The sequence below is a fragment of the Echiichthys vipera genome (genome assembly GCF_963691815.1).
Source record: "Echiichthys vipera genome assembly, chromosome: 10".
In the NCBI taxonomy this organism is placed as follows: domain Eukaryota; kingdom Metazoa; phylum Chordata; class Actinopteri; order Perciformes; family Trachinidae; genus Echiichthys; species Echiichthys vipera.
Window position 1 is genome coordinate 25,632,661 of NC_139835.1, and position 27,236 is coordinate 25,659,896.

A 27,236-nucleotide genomic window follows, 5' to 3' on the forward strand; every position below is an offset into this window, starting at 1 on the left:
AGCCGATACCCCGCCGTACACTGGGTGAGAGGCAGAGTATATCCTTTCCACATCCAGCCGTTCACACTGGAGCCTCTTTCATACATAGTTTCAAGTAAATTACTGGGATAACCTTTCACACATCGCTAGTGCTTTGCAGTATTCACACATGCAGCCACGTTCAGGAACATCCTTGCTACTTTTCACATTTGCTTTGGCAGTGCTGGGATAGATGGGGGAAAGGGACAGTCCAGGGTGTGTACCCCTGAAATGTTTCCGCTTGCATTCACAACACAGCCGCCAGCATTTTCCCAGGAATCCTACTCTCTCCTTAGGTCTTGAGGTGGGAAATCAGCAGTACTAATGTCCCTGCATGTTTCAGGGAAAGACTGCATGTGTGAAAAGAGCTTTAGATCCCCTTTGCTATGTCCTGAGCTTTCAACTGCATTTCGTAGTCTTCCTCAGCCGGTCCAGTTTGCTCAGATATCATTGCGTCAGGACAAAGATCCATACACGTGGCGTGGTGACATTCGATGAGGAAGACCCTGAGAGGCAGTTTGAAGCTCCAGAAAAAGACTTGAGTTAAGGTTTTTTTTGTCTCAAATAAATTAGATTTTTTTTTATATTGCTACTGTATATTTGCCTGATATCAGACAGAATAGTCAACTCGATTTCCATCTACACCCTCTCGTCATAATATGGTCCCGTCACCTCCACTCTAACAGAGGGGGATTCGATTTTTCCTAATATATCACTAGAAAACGATGTATCCGTCTGAATCTAACATCATTTTAAGTTGACCCTGGTGAGTAACCATGCCACCAAAATGATTTTGGAGTGCGGCAGAGCTAAGTAATAACAAACTACAATATGATGTGTAGAGATACTGAGACAGCTTGACAACGACATTAGTCCCGCCGTTGCTGATTGGCTAATCGTTATTCCCCCCCCCAGCAATGACCATTAAAGGAGAAATCGCTGTTTCATGTCACGATCCAGAAGAATCAGTCAACTCTGTGTAGCGGGCAATTTGTCAGAGTGGGTTGTCCTCCATGTGAGAGATTGGCGGTTCAATCCCCACCTCCCCCGGTCCGCATGTCGAAGTGTCCTTGGGCAAGACACTGAACCCCGAATTGCTCCCCGTGCTGCGCATGGGTGTGTAAATGTGGTGTGAATGGTTACATTAGATTAGATGGTTTGTAGAGGATCGCCGCCATCATTGTGAATGTCTGGGTGAATGGGTGAATGTGACAAACACTGTGAAAGCGCCTTGAGTAGTCAGAAGACTAGAAAGGCGCTTTATAAGTACAAGTCCATTTACCATTTACCAAAAGTAGCAGGCGAGCACATATGCTAAAATCTGGATTTGTAGATAAGTTATAAGTATCACTTCTGCAGGCATTCAAAGAAAATCCACGCAGCAGAAATCCCATTAAAGTCTACACTATATAGTCTATATAAAGTTGTGTCTAGTCATCTGTGTATACTGTGTGTAAAAACTACTAACTACATGTAACCATCATCCTTTAACAACTCCGCCGTAGTCACTATGGTAATGACTTTTGGGAAGTGGAAGTCAATGGACAAAAAAAAACACCTGATCTCAGCCAATAAGTAAATGGAAGGGAATTGCACCCGAGTGGATCTTTCTCCAGAACAACACCAGTACATTATCATGCCTGTCGCCCTGGGGCCCTTAGTTTACCTGCCCTGGATCTCTGCAGGCTTACCCTGACACATCGACCTGTCTCATTAAATCTAGTGTTATTGACTCCTGTTTACAGTAGGTGGATGTGAGTGGATGTGTGTGCATGTGTGCTCGCGGAGCTGGCGGGAAGCTGTAAGAGCCTGCAGGTCCACCGTTTGACCTTTTATCGCATCACATCACCTTACTGATTAAGTCCACGCAGAGCTCAGATGGGGAGCAACAAAGCGACGCTGTGGAGGACAATCTGCGAGATTGTACAGTGTGTGGGGTCTCTCGCTGAACGGCAGTCTGCCACGTTCAGTTAGAAAGTAAAGCTGATTTATTATTGCATTACGTCTTTACTAGGCAACATGATCCATCAGGGCTGTATCCAGGGTTTTAGAAATGCAGGGGTTTCATTAACCCAGCATAATATCATGCTTTTTTACAACAGTTCAATAACATGTTCCTGTACATTGTATCTGTCAAGTGGTGGTTTAAAAGGCAAAATTTGAAGGTCCTGTCAGCAACAGATATGCCTGGAATTAGCATGACATTGCTTGTCCATGAATGCATCAAATTCCAACGTACTGATGTGTTAATTTAAAATAGCGGTGACACGAGAAAAAGCCCTGGCGAAATTCCTCCGAACGTGATCGAGAAGAAAATAGAAGGACGGTCACAGTTAGCGTTTACATGCCAAACTAATCCAGGAGTCAATAATCAGATTCTTCCTAATGAGCCAAACATTTCTGCCTAAAACCATAGAAATATTATGCAAGCTAAGCGGTAACGCGTTTCAAGCCGCACTAATAACTAACACATGCTGCGGGGAATGCCTTTGTGAGAACACCCATGACAATTCAAATGGTTTTCCCGTCACGTGAGCCTCATCTTTGCAAACAAAACACTCCAACTAAGTCACTTTTCATCAAGTATTTATGTGTAGCGAGCCTTACAGTCATTACACAGTTATTTTCCGTTCCTGGAAAACAAAGGAACTGCTGCTGGTGCAAAATAACCCAATTTTACAGTATTCATTAACATTATCTGATTGCAGGCTGGAAGTCAGCCAGCACTCCCATCAGTCCTAGAGGCATTTCCAGTCACGGCTTAGATGCACCTGCTTGCTGCAGCCCAGTCATCCCCAAACATGTTGCACTAAAAGGGGCTCCCAGGAGACTCCGGGGACTCCCCGAGGGAGATGAGGAATAACTACAGTGCCTCACTCTTTCATTTACAAAATGGCATCACAGATGAAAGAGAACATAAAGACAAATACAGTCGTATTGATACTGCGGCACGGTGTTACACTCTCCCATCTTGGGTATAAATAGTATCGACCAACAGGAATCTCCTCAGCTGAGCTTGTTTTTTAAAAAGACACCACAGCTGAAGTACTATAGGACTGTTTGACACTGGAGACAGCGTCTGGGATGTAAAGACCACTCCCACAGGTGAGGAGAGTTCAACCCAGTGGCTGTTAGATTCAGGTAATGACATTAAGGTATTTAGTGTGGGAGTCAGAACGTCATCTCTGGTACGGCCTGAGCTTCGAACTACAGCAGCTAAACACTCATCTACTCTAAGTCACTATTTAAATGAATCAAGAGCGATTTGGATGCTCAAATGATCATTCAAGTCATTTATAAAGAGTAAAATATCAAATAGTTGTCAGTCAAAGTTACTCAGATGAGACAATCTGCTGCTTTCACCCCATCTGTCCTGGAGTAAGGAAGTGTAAATGTTCAAATTTCCTTTTTTTTTCATCAGGGACTTCATTTAAAGTTGAGTGTAAAGCTCATTCTCAAGCTTCAGATTCAGATTCAGACAACTTTATTCCTCCCAGGAAGGGCAATTAATTTGCAGCATGCCCGGCCAACATAACAGCATTAAACGACTTCAGGGAATAACGAGCAGCACTAGTTATAATTCATATTCATAACTAAATTTAATGTAGCAGCCACTTAAAATTACTGTCAGGACACATTTAGGAACAAGCAGCGGTTGGCAAAATATCTCACAGCAAGGTCCATAAAAGAGGCAATAAATCATCCTCTATAACCAATGTGGGCTGGTTCGATATGTTGGAGGTTACAGGACTGTTTCTCAGTTTGGAAAACAGCATTGGTGATGAGCATCCTTGTTTTTTTAAATAGTTTAATTTAGGCGATTAACCAATAAAGAAAATATTACTCTATAATTGGGAAAAAAATGATATTTGCAGACAAATCCCCAGCTTCTTCTCCATCATTCAAACGTCAGAAGCAACTTATTTAACATGCTAATAGATCTTTAGAGAGATGCCTGTGTTTAAAGCAGGGGTCCAACACCTTTACCAAAGTCACATTCAAGCACTTTTCAAGCATTTCAGGGTGTATTTGCATGCTTTTCCAGCACCTTACAGCTGCGGTAAACTCCATATTTGTACTTCATCACATTAAATGACATTGTTTTGTATCTTATACAACATGATGTCTTGAGACAGCGTTCTGCAGAAGGACTCAAACAGAAATATAACCACCAATTCTGATAATCTGTCAATCATTTAAAGTCATTTTCCATGCAAAAAAATGTCAGGAAATGCTCTTTTCAGTCCCTCAAATACGGAGATCACATGCATTTCAAGCAGTTTCATGCACTTTATTCAAAATCCATGCACTTTTCACACCTAGACAACACTACTCTAAACCCCTTTCTGTAACATCAGTCCTACACACGGATGAGGGGTACTTCAGGTGCGTCACTGACTCATATACTGTGCAACACTGTCTACATCACCCAGGCATCGTTATCTACTGTGTATTCTGATTTTATATCTTCATTTGCGTCATCCAGCTACTCACTCAGAGTTACTTTCAGGACGCTTTCCCCTCCATCTCATCCGAGAGAGGACGTCTTCTGGATCCGGATCCGGGCAGCAGGTTGAGCGCTGAGCTCCTCCTCAGATTGAAGGGATCTGGATGTGAGTCACAGACCGGGACCGGGATCTGTGCAGTCCGGACGGTGACGGTACCGACATAAAATCACACATTCGTTGGCTCTCCGTCCCTTCCTTCGTGCTGGTCTGAGGTGTTTTAACCTGAGGAGCCCGGATCCAAGAGCCCGGATCCACGACCTCGTTCATGTGCGGGGGGTTCTCCTTGGGAGCTGTGCTGCGTTCACGTGCTGCTCGTAAAAAAGCAACACTTCCAGTTTGAAATCTGGATTATATCTTCTTCCTTCACCTGATGATAAAAAGCACTACACACATGTGGTTTTCACAAGGTACGGAGAGGAAGAAGGGGTATTTTGATCACCTGTTCTCATAGGTTTATTATGTATTTGTTTTTTTATTTTAATATTTATTTTCTATGGTGAATATGTGTATGTATGAGTATGTGAATATGTATGTTTTCTTTTTTGTGGTGTGCATATATAGCATACATATGTAGCAAATTTAAAATAATAAGATATGATATAATTATGGAGTCATTCATTGTGATTATATTATACAGTAGTGGAAAGCGGTAGAATTAAATAAGCTTTTGCTTCTTGCAGTTCCTTTTCAGACGTGTTAAGTAAATATTGTGTTATTGTTCCTTTAGCTTTTATTCTATTATTTTTTATTATTATTTACATGTTTGACATAAAGCATTCATTCATTCATTTATCCATGATATCATGCTGTTGGTGTAGTTTGTGTAGTTTGACAAATCGTGACTCAGTTCATGAAATAATGTGCAAAGTGTTTTGTTTTATGTTTATTAGGCCACATTTGTTTGGCAAAGCAGAGTCAAAATAATGTGAATGGCAAATTGCCCAGAAAACAAGAGATGAAGTGTCCTACCTAAGATGTCAAATGTAGTTCATAAGACAAAACTTGAGATGAGGTGGTATGCGGCCCTGACTTATCCATCCATCCATACTTATCCATCGTATTATTAAAATCAAAAGGCTCAGACAGGAAAAGAGGAAAATGCTTATTTTTATCAGAGCAAAAATGCATTGCAAAAAAACATTATTTTTAGAGAATGCCAAACAAACAAATGCATTTACACCTGATACACCTTTTAAATCTGCAGTAATCCTAAACTTTATATATGATTTAGAGTGCCTGTCATGTTATAGCCTGTGTGTGTTATGATGGGCAGGTTCCATAGTACATGATCCATCCTCGCTCTGTTGGGTGTTGTTCATAGTGGGATGTTTTCTCTTCCCGACAGCAAGTGAAGGCAGCACTAACCATAGTGCAAACGCTCTCACTCTGCTCCTGATTGGCTCAGATGAGAAACGCTGGCTGTGGTCCCACTCAGCCCATATGTCCCCCTCCTCAGCCTCCCCTCAAGGCTCAAAAGGCGGAGAGGAGAGCCCAGGTCATGGTGATGGTGTCTGTCTCTTTATCAGTCCAGTATGAGCCGGATGTGTCTGCTGGCTCATCTTCTTTTCCACATAGCAGATAAAAAAAAGTAGAAACTTCTGTCGTTGTAGAAAGATTACTTTATTAATACCAAATGTGAAAAAGCAGTGTTTTCCAACCAAGTCACTAAGGAAGAAGCCAAATGCAACAAAAAGACAAACAAAGAACTGAAAGTAGAACCATAATGTCAATGTGAATACACAGTCCTGTGGATAAGCACTGTACATAACACACCGTAAAATAGTCATAATAACAACAGCAATGAAACTAGTATCAATAAGTCTTTATGCGGTCCAATATGACAGTCCCAATAGAGTGAAACAGATCACTTTTTATACATTTCACTATATCAAATTATACTGTTTCAACATTTGCACACAAACTTCAGTAATAATCATAATATGCATAGTGAAAGAGCAGAATAATTTCCTTTATTTTACTTTATATTATCGTCTTATTGACATTACAAGACAGTTTTGGCAACATTAAAAACATCGTCACAGCAATAAATGTAATACAAACAACAGAAAGAGACTGAAAAAACTATCACACACTCCACAAGAGCATAAATAATCTTCATGGGTCTGCTTAGTCTACTCTAGTATAGACTTTTTCTCTTTCACCACCGTTATCTTACAACCTGGGTACTCTCTGTGGCTCGAACCTCAGCATTGTTAACTTGCGGATAGTTGCTTGGAAACAGTAAACCCTACCTCCCGCGGTCCAAGGGCAAGCACCACAGTAACTGATATCACCAGAGGACAGCCACTGTTTACTTCCACCCATGGAAACAGACCCCCGCCGGTTTCTTTTCACAAGGGATACGGAGACAGTGAAAGAGGATTCCTTTCCTTTTTGTGATCCATTTGTCCACACAGAAGTGACATCTTTAAAATAGGACAATAATAACACACAAAAAATGGGAAAACAAGCCATCATGAAGATTGACTGAAATGTCCCAATCTTGTTTTATTAATCTGTCCCCTTCTGAGACAATTCCTACACCTTTTTATTCTGAATATTCTTGCAGCAGATTAACGTTACTCTGATTTTTACCCTAGAGGTCAAAGGTGAGAGCCGGCTAATTTAGAGCCTCCACTGTCTGCTGGGGGTGGCAGTAGCTCAGTCCATAGGTGACTTGGCGGGAAACCGGACGGTCGCCGGTTCCAGTCCCTGTGTGGACCATGAATGGAGCGTGGGCTGGTGGCTGGAGAGGTGCCAGTTCATCTCCTGGGCACTGCCGAGGTGCCGCTGGTCACTGGCAGCCCCCTCGCTCTAACATCTCTCCGTTAATTGCATGTATATAAGTCCTGTCTGTGCATGTGTGTGTATTTCAGGCCTGTGTGTGTAAAATGATTAAAGGTAATACAGTGAAAAAATTGAATTTCCCTGATGCGGGATTAATAAAGTAATTCTTCTTAACTGCTCTGTTGTTTATTCCTATTTCATATGATTCCAACATCTCCCCCTAACCACCTTCCTTTCATGTCTACTCCCCTGCTCACATGCATACACACCACCTCCTCGTGTGGCGTAAGTGGACGGGAAAACAAGCAGTGACGAGCTGGTCATAATGCACTTGTGTAATCTGGGCATGCCACTTGTCTTAGATGTTGATCCTTTAATGTTTGAAGGCAGCGGAGCATATGGCCACAGTAAAGCGCAGACAGTGCGGGAATTTAAGGCTTAGGAATCATTAACAGTTTAAAGAAAGGAGAAGAGATTATTTTCACTGTCACAGGGTTCGTGGAGCCCACAGCCCCCGTCAGCCCGTGGAGCTGGAAACTGCAGTCAGTCAGTAAGTGTTGCTGCAGCAGTTCCTTAGTCTCTCTTTGCCAGACCCGCAGGACCTCCATACTGTTTGAGCTAATTCAGTAATTAAGATAAGATAAGATGATATATTCCTTTATTAGTCCCACAAACAGGACATTTCTTATTTGCAGCAGCAAAGTGGATAGCAAACACAGAAGAAGCATCAACAATATAAACACAGGGAAACATTAAAAATATAAGAATAACAGGAACAATATATACAGAATGTTTTAACTTCCAGAAAACGCCAACTTCTAGTTCTTCAACTGAATACTTTTCTTTTTGCTGCTGCTTTTCAGTAAACTGCACTGTTACGTATGTAACTGTAAGCATCTTTTGTATGCTTTAAATTACCTTTTATGTGTTTTAAATGTCTTTTTATGTGTTTTAAATGTATATGTTTCATGTGTTATTTCCCCCAATGCTGGTGTAAAGTTTTATGTAAAGCACTTTACATGAAAACCTTGTTGTTGAAATGTGCTATAAACTTGCCTTGCCTCACAGTTTCACATATACAACAATTCAGACATGTACTACACATAAAAATGGATTTTGACAATAAATAAAAAATAAAATAAATAAATAAACGTGGGGATTACATTTCAGTTAAGCATACCATTATCTATATATATTAATATATATGAATCTATGAATCTTATATCAATAAATTAAAGAGTTCAGAAAAATTTAACCACACCAAATGATCAAGTTGACAATAGCTTGAAATTAATATGCCTTATGTTCAAAATACAAAATTACATTTCTACATTAAATTCTGATAAAACACTTAATTTTACATTTTACAAAACAAATAATGTGACAGTCGAGAAGACATGTCACGTATTGGCATTGTAGCTGCCCCGTCATGTCAAAAATCTTGATTGACAGACTTTCAAACAAATCAGACGGAAGGAATAGTCCTCTCGACCAATCATAACGAGGGCAAGGGCGGGGCTTAACGGATGGTAACCAATGAGGTGTTCCAAAGGCTCTGCCGTACATGGTTATCGGATAAAAAAGAACAGAAAGTTTACAGCTCATGAAACTCTCAGGATGAATGGAACAACTTATTCCAACTTTGACAATCAAGAGCACGTCTTGAAATTAGGAGAGACGTTTGAGAAACACTCTAAAAGTGGCTACCACACAGTGCGATGTAAGTGGGGATTTTGAATCACTAGGATACGTGTTTTACAGTAGCTAACGGTAGCATGCTAGCTAGCTCTGTAGCTAAAGACATTTAACCGGGTTAGCTGTGTCGTCAGTCTGTTTGCACCGGCCTGCTGTTGGCCCGTTTAAGTCAGCTGACAGTTCCGTATGCTCACTGTCTTCTTAATAAGTTAGTTAACTCTCAACTACTACAAACCGTTGACGCTCCAGCTGTCAAAATGCTAGCTAATGTTAGCATCGCGGCGATCTGTACACTAGCACCATCTTGTGGTTACGGTGGGTAACTGCAGCACGGAGGGACCACATTTAAAACTATTAAAATGCTACTGTTGTTAATATTTAACATATTATTTATATCTAAATGTACATGTTTTGTGATGTAGAGTATATGGTTTTTATTAGACGATATGTTTTCTTTTTTTTACATATGTTTTCCCCTCATGTTAAATATTGTTGATTATTTTTTGTATTTAGCTTTCAGAATCTGCAATTAAAGTAGTAAAAAAGTTATAATACTAAAATAAAACAAGTATGAAGATAAATATTCAATTAAATTTTATTTATAGTGCCAAATCATAACAAAAGTTATTAATTAGGACACTTTACATTGTAGGTATAGACCACACTTTATGACTTATTCATGATTTACACAGACCCAACAATTCCCCCGTAGAGTACGGTGGCAATGAAAACCTTCCCTTTAACAGACGGGGACGAACAGACCCAACTCTGTGGAGGACGGCCGTCTGTCTTGACCCGTTGGGGAGGAAGAAAAGGAGAGAGAAAGAGAGAAAAGACAGACAGACAAACAGACGGATGGGAAGGGAGAGAAAGACAGACAGACCGACAGACAGAGAGACAGTCCCAGAGATACAAGCAACCACAAAAGTAACAGTAACTGTAATAATATCTATAGTAATGTGAATTTGACTCATATGTTATGGCAGTTATTATAGTACAATAGTAGAAACAAGTACAGCTAAGGTGATAGAATATGACAATGATAATAATTATGGTGGCAAACATGATCAATGATGAGTAGTGGTAATAACAGCTGTGATACAATGAGATATATTACTGATGATGTTGTTATGGCTACAAATTTTTTAATTTATTAAACTAATCATAGTATTTAAATTTATTTATTTGGATAAGCCCCTTGAGATGTACCATCTCGTTTTCGAGGGTGTCCAGACATGCATCGCATAATACACAAGAAAGAATCAACTGACACAAGTAAACAAACAAAAACAAAACAACAATAGTATACAGTATATGAGAAATATTGATAATAGTAGCAGGAAGCATCATGCAGGACCACGGCAGCAGGCACCACCACGATCAGCAGAGACCTGAGAGACGACAAAGCACAAACAACTTCAGGGAAGAAGTTGAATTAGTAACATGCATTGATGAGACATGATTGATACAGACAGTGTGTGAAAATCCCAGTAGTTCAGCAGTTTCTGAAATACTCAGACCAGCCCGCCTGGCACCAACAACCATGCAACGTCACTTAATGATTCTGATGCTCGCTTTGAACTGCAGCAGTCAGGTGTCTCAAACTGATCCAGTAAAGGGCCGCTGTGGCTGCAGGTTTTTATTTCAACCAAGCAAGAACACACCTGATCCAACAAATCCAACTGTGTGAAGGCGATTCAGTTGGTTAAATAAGTCGAGTCAGGTGTGTTCTTGCTTGGTTTGAATGAAAACCTGCAGCCACAGCGGCTCTTTACTGGATCAGTTTAAGACACATGGGACCATGTCTACATGCCTAAATGCATCGAGTTGCTGCCATGTTATTGGCTGTTTAGAAATTTGGGCAGTTGGACAGGCTGGTGAGTGTAGGTCCTGTACGTCTCAAATATGTACACAATGAGGTGTTATTTTACAAAGGTGCAAAGTAAGTGGAACGTGAGTGGGTTATTGCACATTCAGTTCAGTTCTTAGAGAGGGGTGGGGTGGAGGGGAGGAGGGTTTGTGCATTTTACTGCCTGAGGGAAGAAACAGTTATTCAATCTGTTGGTTTTGGATTATAATTCAATAATAATTTTAATAATTGCAGGGAACCCAACATGCCCAAGCCCTTTGTGGGTTTTTCTCAGTTTCCTTTGCGTGTTTTAATGTCTCTTAAATGTAATCTTCTTTTTTAACCCGTGCTAAATAAATCAAATGTTTAAATACTTCTTTTTCTTGCTTTCTTATGTCACAGATGACTTCAAACCAGCCTCCATTGATACAGCCTGTGAAGGGGAGCTTGAAGTGGGCAAAGGAGAGCAAGTTACTATTACTTTACCCAATTTAGAGGTCAGTGTTTGATACTCCAAATCAGTTATGGAGATTATTTAACCAGGTCCTAAACTTTAATTGTGGACATATGAACATTTTAAGATGCTTAATTTTTGGTTAAAGCTCACTGGGCAATCCTGCCTGTGTTTTTTGTTTGTTTTTTTAGGGTTCAAGTGCACCGTTAACAGTCTTCAAGGGGTCAAAGAGGCCGTATATGAAAGAGTGCATCCTAATTGTGAACCATGACACGGGAGAGTACAGACTGGAGAAACTCAACAGCAATATAGCTGTGAAGAAGACCAGGTGGTTTGCTTAGGAACTATGTCACTGCTGTTCTTTTTATTCAATATTGCTTCATCAAATTTAACTGTCTGCGATTTTTATACATGTGTCTGTGTACATGTTGCCATCTACTTGTTTTCATTTACAGTTTTGACATAAGAAACTTAAGGTGAAATGTCAGAAGTTTAAAAAAAACAAAGGCAATTAGCAGTTAGAAACAGTTTTTAAGCTTGACTGGGGTGGGAAAGTCAACATATCGAGTTGCTGGTGCTGGATTAGGTAATATTATCTTGACACTTGAATGTTACGTCTGGCGAGCAGCGTGGTAAAGGCCACGACACGTTGTGTAGTAATGGGCAGATTTTTAGACGGAGGTCGCCCAAAAAGAGCAGTCAGGGGATTTGGTCCCAAATTTTTGTTAAGAGCCTGTTTCTGGGTTTGAAATGTATTTGACCAAAATTCAGCAAGCTCCGGGCACGTCCAGAACATGTGTGCGTGGTCGGCTGGAGAGCTGTAGAGTCTTTTTGCTTTGAATTACTAACACCCAGCTGCAGGACAACAAAACATTTTTCATTCAAATCCACATTAATTCAAATAAAATGATAATGTTGGCAGTGCTTTGAGGGCAAAGGAACAAGCTGAAAACACAACATTGATATATTATCTCCTTCGGAAGTTGTGGCAACCAGTTTTTATATTTACACACCCAGAAGTCACAGCTGTGTTTCTTGCAAACTGAAGAATGGAAGTCCAATATCAACTCGTCTTTTAGCTCTGTTTGGTCTTCACAGACCCCATGAGAGAGAGAGAGAGAGAAAGAGAGATCTCTTTAGCTGCTACAGTAGATGCTCCACTGTGTCCATCGGCTCATTGCTTACTTTGTCTCACACTGGGAGGGAAGTGTACAGTTTTATCAAAGGTTTTTACTTGATAGCAGCTGCTTGCTGTGACCGGAAACTGGGTTGATGAGAGCGTAGTTTATTGACTGTAAAACCAAAACAATTAACTGAAAGATGCTAAAAAAAAGCGCTGTAGGGCTTGAAGGCAAAGGCAGCTGGTAATCGATATTAATTAATGCAGCTTTAAGATGCCCCTAAAACCGTGTTCAGGTAGTAGTAATAGAACCATTCTACCTGTCTTATTCTGTATATGTGCATATCCAGGGCTGAGGGCAGCAGTAAGATGCATTCTCGCCTGGAGCAACAGACCAGTCGCCTGAGCCAGCAAGTGAAGACTAACAGTAGCAGCAGTAACAAGACCTCAGCCAGCTCCAAGAGTTCTCCTCCCAAAGAGAAGACATCCCCGGCATCTCCCATGGACGACATCGAGAGAGGTGACGTGGTGTTAGACATGATGTCTTCACCTATAGTGGCTTTCATGAGTGTTCATTGTTGAAGGTTTCCACATATGCATCTGGATGACGTTGTTACTCTTTTCAGCTCATTTATCGTTTTCATCTGTTTTCCATAAATGGGGATGATTGTCACACTTTTCTTCTTCATTGTTTACGCACGTGCTCCTGTTCACAGAGTTGATGGCAGAGGCGCGGGGCATGGACCAGCTGAGCAGCGGCGACAGCTCCTCAGACTCCAACAGCTCTTCGTCCTCCAGCAGCGATGACAGCTCCAGCAGCGACTCCGAAGACGAACGACGTTCTGTGCCGCCTCCGGCCCCCGCCAACCACAGCATGCCTATCATCACCACCAGCGCCGACACCAACAGTCACAACCAGGAGAGTGGAGGAGGACTCATGAACACACTCAGTGAGTAGCCCTCTTGACTCCATTTCACTGATCATCATAGGGAAGCCCTGTGAAACTGCTGTGACATTATCTTGAACAAACATCTGCACTTTGTCAATCGACCACGGCATGGTTTTGTGGGCTAATGTTTTTTAAAATCTGGGTCAAGTGAATCACAAAAGTACGGCCTCTTGATCTTAGCATGGCTATTTAAAATTACAGGTTTGTGCCACGTTGTCCCACGTTACGCAAGTCACAATTCCAGTGGTTATTCGCTGTGATCCAGTGTTTTGAACTCCATGTTTTAGTAGCGGCTCACTACGCTTGGAAACCTCGACTGGGGTGATAACAAAAAAGGTACCACACCCTATCCACAACTTTGGGAAACCAAAAAAGAAACGGTTCGCAGCCAGCTGAGCTGAGCCAGCTATTTGTTTTTTCAGCACGCCATATTTTCTTATCTTTACTTTACGAGTTGATACCAGCCAGTTGCCCTAAGGTCAAAGATGAGCCCTGAGTTTGACAGTGTCAGCAAAACTATGAAAGCAGCCAGAACTCAATTTCAGTCTCACTGTAGTAACAACAATTTGTAATCAGATATAGGGGGAAATAATGGATTAATTGGATCTTCCAAAAGTCCTAAAAACCATGATTAGGATTATTAATTAGAGGTTTGTTTATTTTTTAGTTTGGTGTTTCTTCAGCACCAACATACTTCAAATGTGTTACATCGTTGCTTCATGATCATTTTTTCAACCAGCAGTCAGAATTAAACAGAAATCACAGGAATACATGGGCGACAATGAGCAGTAGAAGAAGAAGAAGAAGAATTCCTTTATTAGTCCCGCGAATGGGGAAATTCAATTTTGGGGAATGGGGAAATTCAATTTTTCACTTTTATTTTTTTCATTTTACACACACACAGGCCCGAAATACACACACATGCTCAGACAGGACCTATATACATGCAACCAATGGAGAGATGTTAGAGCGAGGGGGCTGCCAGTGACTGGCGCCCCAAGCAGTTGGGGGTTCGGTGCCTTGCTCAACAGCACCTCAGCAGTGCCCAGGAGATGAATTGGCACCTCTCCAGCCACCAGTCCACGCTCCATTCATGGTCCACACAGGGACTTGAACCAGTAGATATTCATAGTAAAACATTTCAAATGCAAATATTAGAATTATAAACACATTGTGTATATTCTGAATTTAAAATACATATATACAGTTAATATCCTGTTAACATTATCTAGATTATTCAGGTGGATGTTTTCCACATCACTCTCTGTTGTTTATGTTGTATTTTATGTCTTTTGCATCATTTTAACTCCCAACTCCAAAACTGAAAGCCGCTGTTACAGTGTTACTTAAACTCGTCTAAAGTGAAGGACGCACCGCAGGAACTTAAAAGTTATCAAACTCACTCCCTGAATGTTTCTTCAAAGGTTACAAAGTGCTTTACAGTGTGTCCTGAAACAAAACAAACTGTGAAATAACAAACAGAAAGGATGGGAGGACCTGGTAAAATGAAACTACATTGAAATAGTACAAAGAGGACTCATTGGGTTTAATGATTCATGTATGTCAGAAGTCTTCGTGGCCTATTGTGTATTTTGCTATGTACTTGTGTTGCAGAGAATGACCTCCAGCTGAGTGAATCAGGCAGCGAAAGTGACTGAACGACACAAGGGACGTCCGTGGATATCAGGAGGATTTTCAGTGACGAGTAAAGGAGCCGTGCACGGACCTGTCAGTGTCTCGCTTCCTTTAACGTGGGACTGTCTTCTCTACATATCCACTATTCTGTTAGCATATATAATTTGTTGCTTCTCTGCCGGCATTCGTCAAATTTTTCGGTCACATTTTTTGCTTCGTGATCTTCATTTTCTTGTGCGTAGAGACCGTGTTTAAAAGATGCCTTAGTCCAGTGACGTGATGTCGTTGCTTTAAGAGAAGCGTTGAATTATAATAAACTAGCCGTATTGTTTCATCTCACTGGATGCACGTCTGTGACCAAGCATGTCAGAGGCAGAATGATGAGTGGTGTGTTCATGTAGTCTAGATGGATGTTTCTGCCCACCAACGACTTATCCTAAACCACCACTGGAGTTCATGCATTTCTGCTTAGCAATATTAGGCGCTTTTGTTGTGCCTTAGCTCAGATGTCGGTTCATAGCTTCAGTTTTTTGTTGTTTTTAAGGATGAGCCAAACTGATTTGACAGAGTCCTCTGCTTTTGTTTTATGGAGTTATTTTTTAAAGGGAGCTGTGGAACCTTTTTGCTTTGAATTACTAACATCCAGCTGCAGGACAACAAAACATTTTCATTCAAATCCACATTAATTCAAATGAAACGATAATGTTGGCAGTGCGTTGAGGGCAAAGGAACAAGCTCCTTCGGAAGTTGTAGCAACCAGTTTTTTATTTACACACCCAGAAGTCACAGCTCAACGTTATCTTACATTTTGAGTTGAATGTGTAGCTGAAAATCCAGTATCAACTCTCCTTTTAGCTCTGTTTTGGTCTTCACCGACTCAGTAGATGCTCTACTATGTCCATCGGCTAGTTGCTAACTCAATGCTAACTGTCTGTCTCACACTGGGAGGGAAGTGTACAGTTTTATCAAAGGTTTTTACTAGATAGCAGCTGCTTCAGCTGACTGGAAACTGGGTTGATGAGAGCGGAGTTTGTTGACCATAAAACCAAAACAATTAACTGAAAAATGCTAAATCATGCTTTGTAGAGCTTAAAGGCAAATGCAGCTGATAATCAATATAAATTATTGCAGTTTAAAGATGTCTCTACACCCTCGTTTATGTGATATTTCAGTGGGTCTGAGTTGTGACGAAGAAATAGTGCACTAGTGCTTAGTTGACTCAGTGAGGGTGACGCTTTGTAGCTTTAAAACCTGCAATACTTGAATCTAATTATTTATATTTTAAAGTATACTCGACCAACGGTGGATTGTTTAATATATTTTATATATATTAATAGCCAAGCAATTGGAAGTGAAAGTTAGTACGAACTGTATTGCGTAAAACAAGTCGGATGCTTCGATACTGCACCTCTATGTGAGCCTCAAAGAACTTCACGTGCCTTTTTGTTATTTGCCTCGGCCAGTAATAACATACGCCTTCTAATCGTTCAGTCACAAAGCCCCATATCACCGCTGAGCTATCTCAGCACACAGCAAGCTGCTGTTGATGTCCCAGCATTTCTTTGGCATCCCCGTTGACTGATGCAGTGAGAGACTGGTGAAGATCACGTCTTAAGTCAATCACGTGTTGTAGCCTTAAGGAGAACGGTGGCCTCAGAGCATCATTTGTAAACTGTTTCAGTCATTTCTTTGTAGAAAAATAAAGATTTTAATAGTTTTTTGTGCTTTTGCAGGACTTATTATTTATGTATTCTCATTTTTTGTTACACTGTGTGTTTAATGTTTGCACTTATTTAATGTCTTTCAAATTATTCTGATCACACAGTACATTTTATGGCAATTTAGAGCCTGAGGTCCTGCCAGGTTACAGCAGGATATCCTGGGCGTTTCCGTCTTCCTTATTAGTTTTACTTTTTTTCCTTGAGCAGTAGATTGTTGAATGTGCATTTAATATCTTTGAATGTTTGCTGTTTTCTCGGTTCCATTCAAGAGAAGCAACAGCACCTGGATTTCGATTGTATGTCATGTACAGAGCAGTGGAAATGATCTTACAAACACCTTTTGTGACCTAATGCAGTCGGCGGATCGACTGCATTAGGTCTGCAACACTCTTTTGTAAAATATAAATAGTTCCTCTTCATCTCATCTTCATCCGCTTATCCGTTGTCGGGTCGCGGGGGCAGCAGCTTTAGCAGGGGACCCCAAACTTCCCTTTCCTGGGCCACATTAACCAGCTCTAACTGGGGGATCCTGACGCGTTCCCAGGCCAGTGTGGAGATATAATCTCTCCACCTGGTCCTGGGTCTGATGCCCCCTTGGTCCCTTGGGAGGCACCAAGGGGGCATCCTTACTAGATGCCCGAACCACCTCAACTGGCTCCTTTCAACGCAATGAAGCAGCGGCTCTACTCCGAGTTCCTCCTCACCCTCTCTCTAAGGGAGACTCCAGCCACCCTCCTGAGAAAACCCATTTCGGCCGCTTCAGCCCCCTATAAAAATATCCTCGACAGAGAAGATCACTCTTTGGTTCATCATATTTATAGACCACAACCTGTGGTGACACATGTTGACATTACTTTGTTCAGGGGAGTCCCAAGACAAAACTGTTGTGAATCTCTGTTGTGGGGTGTGCCTCATATGTTTGCCATACCCCATGTAGTTAATGTAGATATATAATTAATGATAATTATACAGTTATTCACTGGGCTGGGTCCGAACCCAAAGCCTTTAGGTAGGCTACTGTTGACTGTTGCTGCGATTAAAATGGATGCGGAGCACCAGCAAAGATCAGCTGTTAACGTTGCAAGAGGTATTATACACTATTTACACACACACACACACACACACACACACACACACACACACACACACACACACACACACACACACACACACACACACACACACAAATACACAAATAGGGGAAGTGACTTTCCTGGATGTGAGCAGCTGATTGGTTGGAAGTGTATGTATTATAACTTACCCTAGTTGAGTAATAAAACCAAATTCTGATGTCACAGTGCACAGGTTCGATGCTGTTTTATGCGCTGCGGTAGAAACTTCAGTTATTCCTTTCTTCACCCTCACTGAATGGATTTATTTTAGTGATCGGCTTCATTTGTGTTGTAGATTTATCCTCTTACCAAAAAACAATTATCACCAGAACGCCTTTGTGACTGTGCTTGTTACTGTAATAAAGTATATGGTGGGGCTATCAAAGTCCAGGGCGCGCAAAGGTTGGGGTTTAGGCTAATGCGCCGTCTGCAGCGCTCTCCTGCAGCCAGTGCAAACAGAGAGCCAGTTGCGCTATTATTAGACACGCAGTGCGGGATTGTCGCGCATGTTTTGGGATCACAGTCCGTGCAGAACAACAGACGCTTGATACGGTTAAAAATGCTCAGGACATCTCTGGTGAATATCGGACTGCGAGCGAACCGTCAGCAGCACGAAGGGATCCAGAGAGTGACAGCGGGACTGAAGCACGGGGAGTACGGGTGCATCCACCGCCGCGATGCAGCCACCACCACCGCCGCCGCCGCCACCGCCACCGTGATGGGTGACAACGTCAAACTGAAAACGATGGAGGACTTAAGCGGACCAAGTTTCATGACTACCCTGAACTGGCTCTTTCTAAAAGGGTATTTCCAGAAGACGCAACAAATGCAAGTACGTGAAGGGCATCCATTATTCTGGTGCGTTGTTGATGCGTGTGTTTCATTTGTTTCACCTTGGTTTCAGCATTGAATCTTATTGCAAGAGAAGTTCACTCATGATCAGTTCACTCAAATTAGAAAACAGCCTACTACACCCCCCCCCCCCCCCCCACACACACACACACACACACACACACACACACGCAGCCTACCTATCCACGCAGGCAGTGCATAGGTTTTTGCATCGTGTATTACCCAATGCCATGGGTATGAATTGAATTTTTGCTTTGAACAAAATGACATTTTAAAAATCCAACTGTAAGAGTTTTTTAAAAGTCCCAGTTAGCCCCTGATGAATAACGTTTACTCAGTATGAAAGTATGAAAACCAGCCATCATGGTGTAAGTGTAAGACACTGTTTCTGGAAAGACAAGTTACTTCCGCTGCATGTTTCAAATGCCTTTTATTGCACTCACCTCCCGTGGTATTTGGTGCAGAGGTGTGCATGTTCCAAACAGACATGTCAGTAATCTATAGTGAAATAAAACCAAAATGATCTGCATTGGTAGTTTTAAGGCTATTAAGCAGCTGGATATGCATGGTTATTGATTTAACCCATAGGTCACAAGTGTTTTTTTAACAGTAACAGTAATGCAATAAGTCACTGACAGATGTGGAAACCAGAAGCCTTTTATCCTGCTACTGACAATGGCCTTGATTCTGCACAGGACAGGGAAGTCTGTCCCTATCACCTTATCTTTGAAAATAAACAACAGCAAAATGACTTCCCCATTACCAAACGGGTTAGGTAACTCAAGAATTCCTTTCGGGCACATAACATGTAAATAAGCATGTAAGTACCTGCCTTGTCCACCCTGTAACCTCAAAATTGGTGCTTGATTATTATTGCAACCAAATGGAGACTGTGGATTGTGTTATATGTGTTTGTCCTAAAATTAATTCGGACTAAGGAAAACCATCTCTCAAAGAGTTCAGTAAATGCACATGGTTGCTATGTTGTCACATCGCTGGGTACTCTTTTTGCCACATAGCAACACATTACACTTAATTATTGCACAAACTAGAAGCATTCTAGTGCAAAGTTCTAGTAATGAAGAGGACCTTCATTACATTTTTATGGTTTGGGTGAACTGACCCTTTAAGTGTAATGCCATGTTTAACTGATTATACTTCAGTGCATTGAACATCTAATGACTCACACACTTTTTGCACACAGATTGAGCACAGCAAAATCTATGGTCCTCTGTGGAAGTCAAAGTACGGCCCTCTGATTGTGGTGAACGTGGCCAGCGCCGAGCTGATAGAGCAGGTGCTGAGGCAGGAAGGGAGACACCCGGCACGGACAGACATGCCCCACTGGAGGAGCTACAGAGAGCTCAGGAACCAGGCCCATGGGCCCCTGACAGAGTAAGTGAACCTCCCCGTAGATAGCTTTACGAAGCATGAGGTTCACATTGTTTCCAATCTCTCTGAAAACAATAAGTCTTTGTTCTGTGCAAAACTTCATTCAGATGAAGCTAATATGAACATTTATACACACGAGTATCCTCCAGAGTGTTGTGTTGGAAATGTCCTCTTTCTTTAATGTTACTGTGTGTCTCTGACAGCTCTGCGTGAAACAATGTACAGGGTAAAGACTGGAACGTTGAAATATTGAACTCCAGCTTCTGCAGCCTTGAAAAGACTTAAAGAGACATGTTTAAGTTCTAGTTGAATATCATTCTAGGCAAGGCTAGACTCCTATCTTAAGTTGCTGTGGGCTTTGTACTTGATGGGCACAACAATGCACATAGTGGGAGGGACAAGGGTTCAAATATCATCAACAGCTTCTTACCAATTATGGTGCAGTCTCCAGCCAAACAGGCACGAAGGGGACCATCATTTTCTGGCTGTTTTTCCTGTCAGACTCGTTGTGGCAGCACTTGTCGTTGGTGGTAAATGTTGTTCCATGTCAATAAGAGAAGTATGTACCCTGATCTATAAATCAACTTGAATAATTAAGGGTGTTTAACAATGTTTCAAATTTAAATAATAGAAAGGTTTAGAGTAACGAGAGGAGCCAAATGTGCTCTGCTCTGTTTTCTTTCTCTGTCTTTGATAGGACAATTGGATAATAGGAATAATGTTATTCTGATGTTATTCTGTTTTATTGTCAATAACAACAACAATGGTTTCAGATACTGATGAATAATAATTGAAAATTAACTACAGTGTGTGTGTGAGTGTGTGTGTGTGTGTGTGTGTGTGTGTGTGTGTGTGTGTGTGTGTGTGTGTGTGTGTGTGTGTGTGTGTGTGTGTGTGTGTGTGTGTGTGTGTGTGTGTGTGTGTGTGTGTGTGTGTGTGTGTGTGTGTGTGTGTGTGGAGCTCTCTGACAAAGGGAATACAATAAATCAGTGTTTTCGTTTATGGGATTTGCAGATGAAATATAGGATGTTAGGTACAGGAAAAAAGCCATAAAGACATGGAAACAAGAGCCCTATAATGAAGCAATAGCTAAGGGGCATCGTCATAAAATATGGCAATATGACATTTATGGTGAGACTCCAATTTAATCAGATTTTTGGCAGCACATCAAGACGGTTGCTATGGATGGTAGACTAAACTAGCATTAGCATTCACCAAAGTCCCACGTTAGCACAACCAAATTAACCGATCGAGGCACCGGAAGACCAGCGACTCCCTTGTTCTTCCAAAGTAAAATTGCTGTTTATGTCAAAGGAGTCTGGTGGCTTTGAAGAGACCATTGAAACATGCTTCAGTTCCCCGTCGAAAGGGGCTGTCTGACAGCACGCTAATGTTTTTTATTTTATTTAGTTATAATGATTGTGCACAGGACATCATAGCCATTATATGTGGTCATTGTACCAATACTATGAACCAATGAGATTGCTTGATTTGAGCCAAATATTACATGTTAAACCCTTCTAAGCTTAGAACAACTAAAAGGATTGTTTCAGTTTTACTAGTGTATGTTTTAAACAACCTCATCCACCCCATGTCCTTTTTATTTATCCTCATTTGTAGAATGGGGGCCAAGTGGCAGCGCATCCGCAGCATCTTGAATCCTCGGATGTTGAAGCCCAAACACGTGTCCTCCTACTCCAACACCCTTAACGAGGTGGTGACAGACTTCATCGACAGACTGGCGTGGCTGAGGGAAACCAACGGCCGCGGCATTATGGTCAATGACCTGACTGGAGAACTCTACAAATTTGCTTTTGAAGGTCAGCAGACAACAAACACATTAAATCAGCTGTGGAAACTCATCTTTTTTAGATACTTGACAACAACTTGATTAGTAATAAAGAAGTAACTAAAAGTCACTTAGTTGCTGGTTAAATCAATCTTACAGAAGTGAGAGACACTGCACTCTGTTGTTATTTAACACTAAGTTAAATAATGGAAAATAGTTTTACGCTGATTGTTCTGAAGTATGTTTTTATTTCTGTCATTCTTCACAAAAGAGGTTTGTTACTAATTATGGTGGACTGAACCTGCCAAAATAAAAAACTAAATGTTATAAATCACCTCTTACTGATACAGTCTATGGGTGGAGCTGAGAATTATGTAGAGCAACTGGTCCGCGTGTGTGTCGTCATTCAGAGTGTTTGACACAGATGGGGAGTCTTTTGGCCTTGACAGCTGATTAGATACTGTGTTTATGATCACAAAGGTAGCTTTAAGTACATTATATGACCTTTAATCAAGGTTCTTTTCAAAGCCTTTACACGTCAGGTTGTTGTTTAACATTTGAATATTTCTCATTCACTCATTTGAATATTTCTCATTCAGAAACAGCCAGCCTGGCTCTGTCTGAAGCCAAAATTCACTTACCAGCACTTCTTACTAATTAACATTTTTTAATGTATTATTTCTGCACTTTTGGGTGCCAGTAGCTCAGTCCATAGATGCCTTGGCTGGGAACTGGTGGGTTGTGGGTTCGAGTCCCTGTGTGGACCATGGGTGGAGTGTGGACTGGTGGTTGTAGAGGTGACTGTTTATCTCCTGGGCACTGCTGAGGTGCTGTTGAGCAAGGCGTTGATCCCCAACAGTCTTGGGAGCCGATCCATTGGCAGCGCTCTCGCTCGGCCATCCCTCCGTTAATTGCATGTATATAGGTCCTGTGTGTGTGGGTTGTACTGGTACAATAACAATTTTATTCTTCTACTGTTATCTTTAAATGCAGGGATCTGTTCGGTGTTGTTTGAGACCCGTATGGGCTGCATGAACGAGGTGGTGCCCGAGGAAACCCAAAAGTTCATCTTCTCCGTGGGGGAAATGTTCAGGCTCTCACCTGTCCTCGTCCTCTTCCCCAAGGCCACCTGGCCCTACTTACCTTTCTGGAAACAGTTTGTGGCAACCTGGGATCATCTCTTCAAAGTCTGTGAGCAACATTACTTTCAACCAGCCAATCAAAGTACAGCACGTTTTAGGCCATTTTGTTACAGACACAGGGTTTCTCTTTATATGATCCCTGAAGAAAGACAAAAAACCATTTTCACACAGTATGACAAGATCACACACGTATATATTTTATATTTATATGTATTTGCATGTCTCAGGCATTTCATAAAAGCTGTTTTATACTTAAATATCAATATGTCAATAATATATTGTATTGTTTTGGTCATTTTATCTTGCTTTCAGTGCTTGTCTTTGTATCTATTTTGCTCTCATTTTGTGCGATTTTATTCACTTTTACTTACTTATAACGTTCTCTTTCTTTATTCATCAATTAGTGCATATAAATATAAACAATAGTAACATCATACCAAATACAGATCTATTAATCCACAAAAAATATTAGGATACATAAATAACAGCATGTGGAAAGAAAATGAAATAAATAGAAATAAATAGAAATAAAACAAAATAACTAAATGAAAAATAAAGTAGAAAAAGAGGATGAAAGGAAAACAAGATTTACTATATTTGTTTACTTGCTGAGGAGCTGCTAAACAAACAATCATTGTTCTACATTGATTTACAGTATCTCGTATACAGTAATATATATATATAAAAGAATAAAACATGAAATCAGTAAGTACAGTGTAGTAGACTTTAAGCTACCAATGCGCCTGCACTGTTGCTTCTGAAGGCGTAAAGGCAGATTTTGGACCCTGGCAACACATGATAGCTGAATAATGATTGGATAAACACTCTAACATCAACGCCAGCCCCCCCAGACAGACCTCGACCTGGGGCTGAAAGAAGAGCAACCAACTTAGGAAAGCTATGAAATGAAGAGTATAAACTATGGGGAACATTTTAATACATATTTGTGAAAAGAATAAATATTAAAAAATATATATTCCTGATTATGTTTAGGGCAGCAGAGAGGGCCTTGCTGGCCTTGAGGGTCCACCACTGAACTACACTATTTTGTCTTGGTGACTTTGTTGTTTGTTATTGTCAGATATTAAACTGCACAAGAAATACTATGAGATGCTGAACACATTATAGCCTATTACTAGCATTAAATTATGATTGGAAAAAAAGGTCATGTGTCTTTAATTTGGAGTGAAGACTTACAGGAGTTTCTGAGTATTACGAGCTTTTCTGTGGCAAAGCGAGACTGTGGGTCTCTCAACAGCCCTCTCTCTGCTCCCCACAGCTGATTGTTGTCACAGAAGGTTACTAGAGTTCAGGCTTCATGGCCGTTTGCACAGCATTTCAAGAAGGCACATTATGTAACGTGTTGTTTTTTGTGTGTTTTTGTTTATTTACATTTACTTGCATGAATCCAGGAAGTGACAACACACATTCTGTTTAAGACACTTGATGAGAAAAGGGAGGTGGGGTATACATACGATTGTTTTCTTCTTCCCGCTCCTTTTCAGGCACAAATTGCATTCAAATGTTGCTATTTCCTGTTTAAATGCTATTGTAATGAACGCTGCCTGAAATAAATGCATAAATGAATGAAATGAATGAATGAAAGCTAAACTCTAGTGACTCCCTCACAGCCCTTATTCCCCATCAGTTGAAAGAGTGTGTTTCTTTCGCCCTCTGGTGGCCAAAATCGTCAAGCCCGTCTCCTCTTTGTGTTGGTTTTTTCAACGACAAATGAAAAAGGGATGACCTTCCTCTTTTGTCTCATAGCCGAAAGGTTGGTGCAGCAAAAAATGGAGGAGATCCAGGAGAAGGTGCATCTAGACCAGAATGTGGAAGGAGCGTATCTCACACACCTGCTGCTCGGGGATCAGATGACAGTCACTGAGATCCTTGGCAGCATCACTGAACTCCTGCTGGCAGGAGTCGACACAGTGAGTAGATAACAGTGTGTGATTGACTGTAGTTAACTTGTCCTACATTTACTTGTCTTATTGTCACAATGTATGATGCCTCAGTATAACACATTAAAGTGTGCTTCACATTAAAGTATAGTTTGAAATATTGAAAGAGCAGTTTTATATAACCTAGACTCCTCACAACTAAATGTAGCCCAGCTCTCACCCAGACGTCTCTGAAACATCACACTGATTTGACAGAAGATAACAGTGTGTCTTCCTCCCTGTTGCAGACCTCCAACACTATCTCTTGGTCTCTGTATCACTTGGCGAGGGAGCCAGAGATCCAAGAACAGTTATACCAGGAGGTGATAAGTGTCTGCCCTGGGGACAAGATGCCAAACAGTGATGACATTGCTCAGATGCCGTACCTGAAGGCCATCATCAGAGAGACGCTACGGTTAGAGGATTCCTTTCATTGTTACTGCCGAACCACAACAGTGTGTGTGTGTGTGTGTGTGTGTGTGTGTGTGTGTGTGTGTGTGTGTGTGTGTGTGTGTGTGTGTGTGTGTGTGTGTGTTTGTGTGTGTCATCATTGGAAGAGTGGTCCTGGAGACACCTTCTGTAGCGTACACAAAAGTGGTTTGAAGTACTTTGCTGTTTACATGTCTGTCTGTCCATGAATGGACAAACTTTCTTTGACTCCCGGCTTTGTTCTGTGCTCACCAGGCTGTATCCAGTGGTACCAGGAAACGCCCGTCTCACTGTTGAAAATGAGATTGTGGTTGGAGATCATCTCTTCCCCAAAAACGTGAGACACATGTTAGACATGACAAAAAGTCGTGAAGTGTTCACTGGTTAAAAGAACATTTCTGACATTTCAGACTTAAAGCTAATAGTCACAAAGCCTCAAATGCGACACGGCTCACATGTACTGACTGATATGTATTTATCCTGTGCAAATATTACATATTAAATTGTAACATGAGTGCCATCTCTCACAGACGCTGTTCCACCTGTGCCACTACGCAGTGTCCTATGATAAGAATATTTTCCCCGACCCCCACATCTTCCTGCCGCAGCGTTGGCTCAGAGGAACAGAGAAGTCCAAGCACCACCCGTTTGGGTCAGTGCCGTTCGGTTTTGGGATCCGGGCGTGTCTGGGCAGGCGGGTGGCTGAGCTGGAGATGTATCTCCTCCTGTCCAGGGTAAGAACATCTCTTTGCTCTCGCTACCATGACCATAGATTTGCTTTCTCTGTCATACAGTAGTTGTTATCGTTCATTTATGGTTGTTTTTTCTTCTATTAAAAAGTAGAGTTGTTCTGACACCAATACCAGTATCAGAAATGCCTTTGATACTGTTTAAATATCCAATACCACATAATTTAGCCCCGAAAAACGACTTTAAAGTAGTTTATTTATGTTGTTTTTCCGTTATGACAGACTATCAAAATAGATGATAAAATAGAATCCTGTTGCACTCTTCCTCTGTATTTGTTCATGTTTTACAAAGGGTTTAACCTGAGCTAGGCAATACAACAATGATAGCAATCGTATCACATCCAAACACAGGGTTAGACGTATACAGCTGTTAAAAAATATCTATATTTATATTTATGCACTGGCCTCTGATAGGTGCTTGGTATATGAAAGTTCAGGTATCAATATCAGAACATCTCTATTAAGAAGTAAAAGTCTCAGTGGATTAGCATTCTGAGCTAATCTTTTTCATTCCTTTTACAAGCATCTCTGCAAGCACAATGTTTTAAAATACTCCACGTAAGTATAACCTGGCTGCAGGGATTTGTCAGGCCACTGTGCAGACCGGTCCAGTTCTTCCATACCAAACTGGGAAAAAAAATGTCCTTACAGGCCTAGCTTCGCAACTAATTTGAATTTAAAAAGATGTTATTCTCTTTTGTTTTTCATGTAATTAGTTTTGCTTCATACACTTTTTATAGCATTTAAAAAAAAAAGAAAATGTCATATTTCCCAGGACAGAGCTCTCCTTTGGTAGTAATGAAGACGCTCTGTTTGATTGTAGCACCAGTATATTTTTGCAGATTATTGTATCAGTATGTGTCTTTTACATGTTTGCATCAGTGACTTTTGACTCCTGCTGTTACAAACATGTGAACGGAGCATGTTAAACACTTACCTCTGTTTTTGGCTTCATGGAAATCAGCTATTTTAGCCTCATTCAGAGAGCTGTATCAATCCAAGGGTTAAGATATTGTAACTCACGTCCCTCTACTGGACTGTATGGGTAATACTCTAAACAACACACATTCACCCACTGAATGGTATCACCGGTA

General features: G+C 41.1%; 2 protein-coding genes across 2 annotated transcripts in view; both read left to right on the forward strand.

Annotated features, from left to right (window-relative positions):
* Nucleotides 1-8,882: 8,882 nt before the first annotated feature.
* eaf2 (ELL associated factor 2) lies at nucleotides 8,883-16,733 on the forward strand. The gene is made up of 6 exons (XM_083922315.1): nucleotides 8,883-9,033; nucleotides 11,260-11,354; nucleotides 11,503-11,639; nucleotides 12,782-12,951; nucleotides 13,148-13,381; nucleotides 14,996-16,733. The coding sequence occupies exons 1-6, from the start codon at nucleotides 8,931-8,933 to the stop codon at nucleotides 15,037-15,039; spliced, it is 783 nt and encodes a 260-aa protein (XP_083778441.1). The 5' UTR covers nucleotides 8,883-8,930; the 3' UTR covers nucleotides 15,040-16,733.
* A 1,493-nt stretch (nucleotides 16,734-18,226) lies between these two features.
* Nucleotides 18,227-27,236, forward strand: part of cyp27a3 (cytochrome P450 family 27 subfamily A member 3) — a 12,961-nt gene continuing 3,951 nt past the window's right edge. The window contains exons 1-8 of the mRNA XM_083922214.1: nucleotides 18,227-18,681; nucleotides 19,906-20,096; nucleotides 21,714-21,913; nucleotides 22,876-23,073; nucleotides 24,792-24,955; nucleotides 25,213-25,379; nucleotides 25,649-25,730; nucleotides 25,924-26,127. Coding sequence (XP_083778340.1) covers nucleotides 18,268-18,681; nucleotides 19,906-20,096; nucleotides 21,714-21,913; nucleotides 22,876-23,073; nucleotides 24,792-24,955; nucleotides 25,213-25,379; nucleotides 25,649-25,730; nucleotides 25,924-26,127 — 1,620 coding nt within the window. The 5' untranslated portion in view covers nucleotides 18,227-18,267. The remainder of the gene's footprint in view (nucleotides 18,682-19,905; nucleotides 20,097-21,713; nucleotides 21,914-22,875; nucleotides 23,074-24,791; nucleotides 24,956-25,212; nucleotides 25,380-25,648; nucleotides 25,731-25,923; nucleotides 26,128-27,236) is intronic.

Coding starts and splice junctions, on each gene's coding strand:
- eaf2 (XM_083922315.1), top strand. CDS start 8,931: ATGAATGGAACAACTTATTCCAACTTTGACAATCAAGAGCACGTCTTG. Junction 9,034..11,259: donor TGGCTACCACACAGTGCGAT/GTAAGTGGGGAT, acceptor CTTATGTCACAG/ATGACTTCAAACCAGCCTCC. Junction 11,640..12,781: donor ATAGCTGTGAAGAAGACCAG/GTGGTTTGCTTA, acceptor GTGCATATCCAG/GGCTGAGGGCAGCAGTAAGA.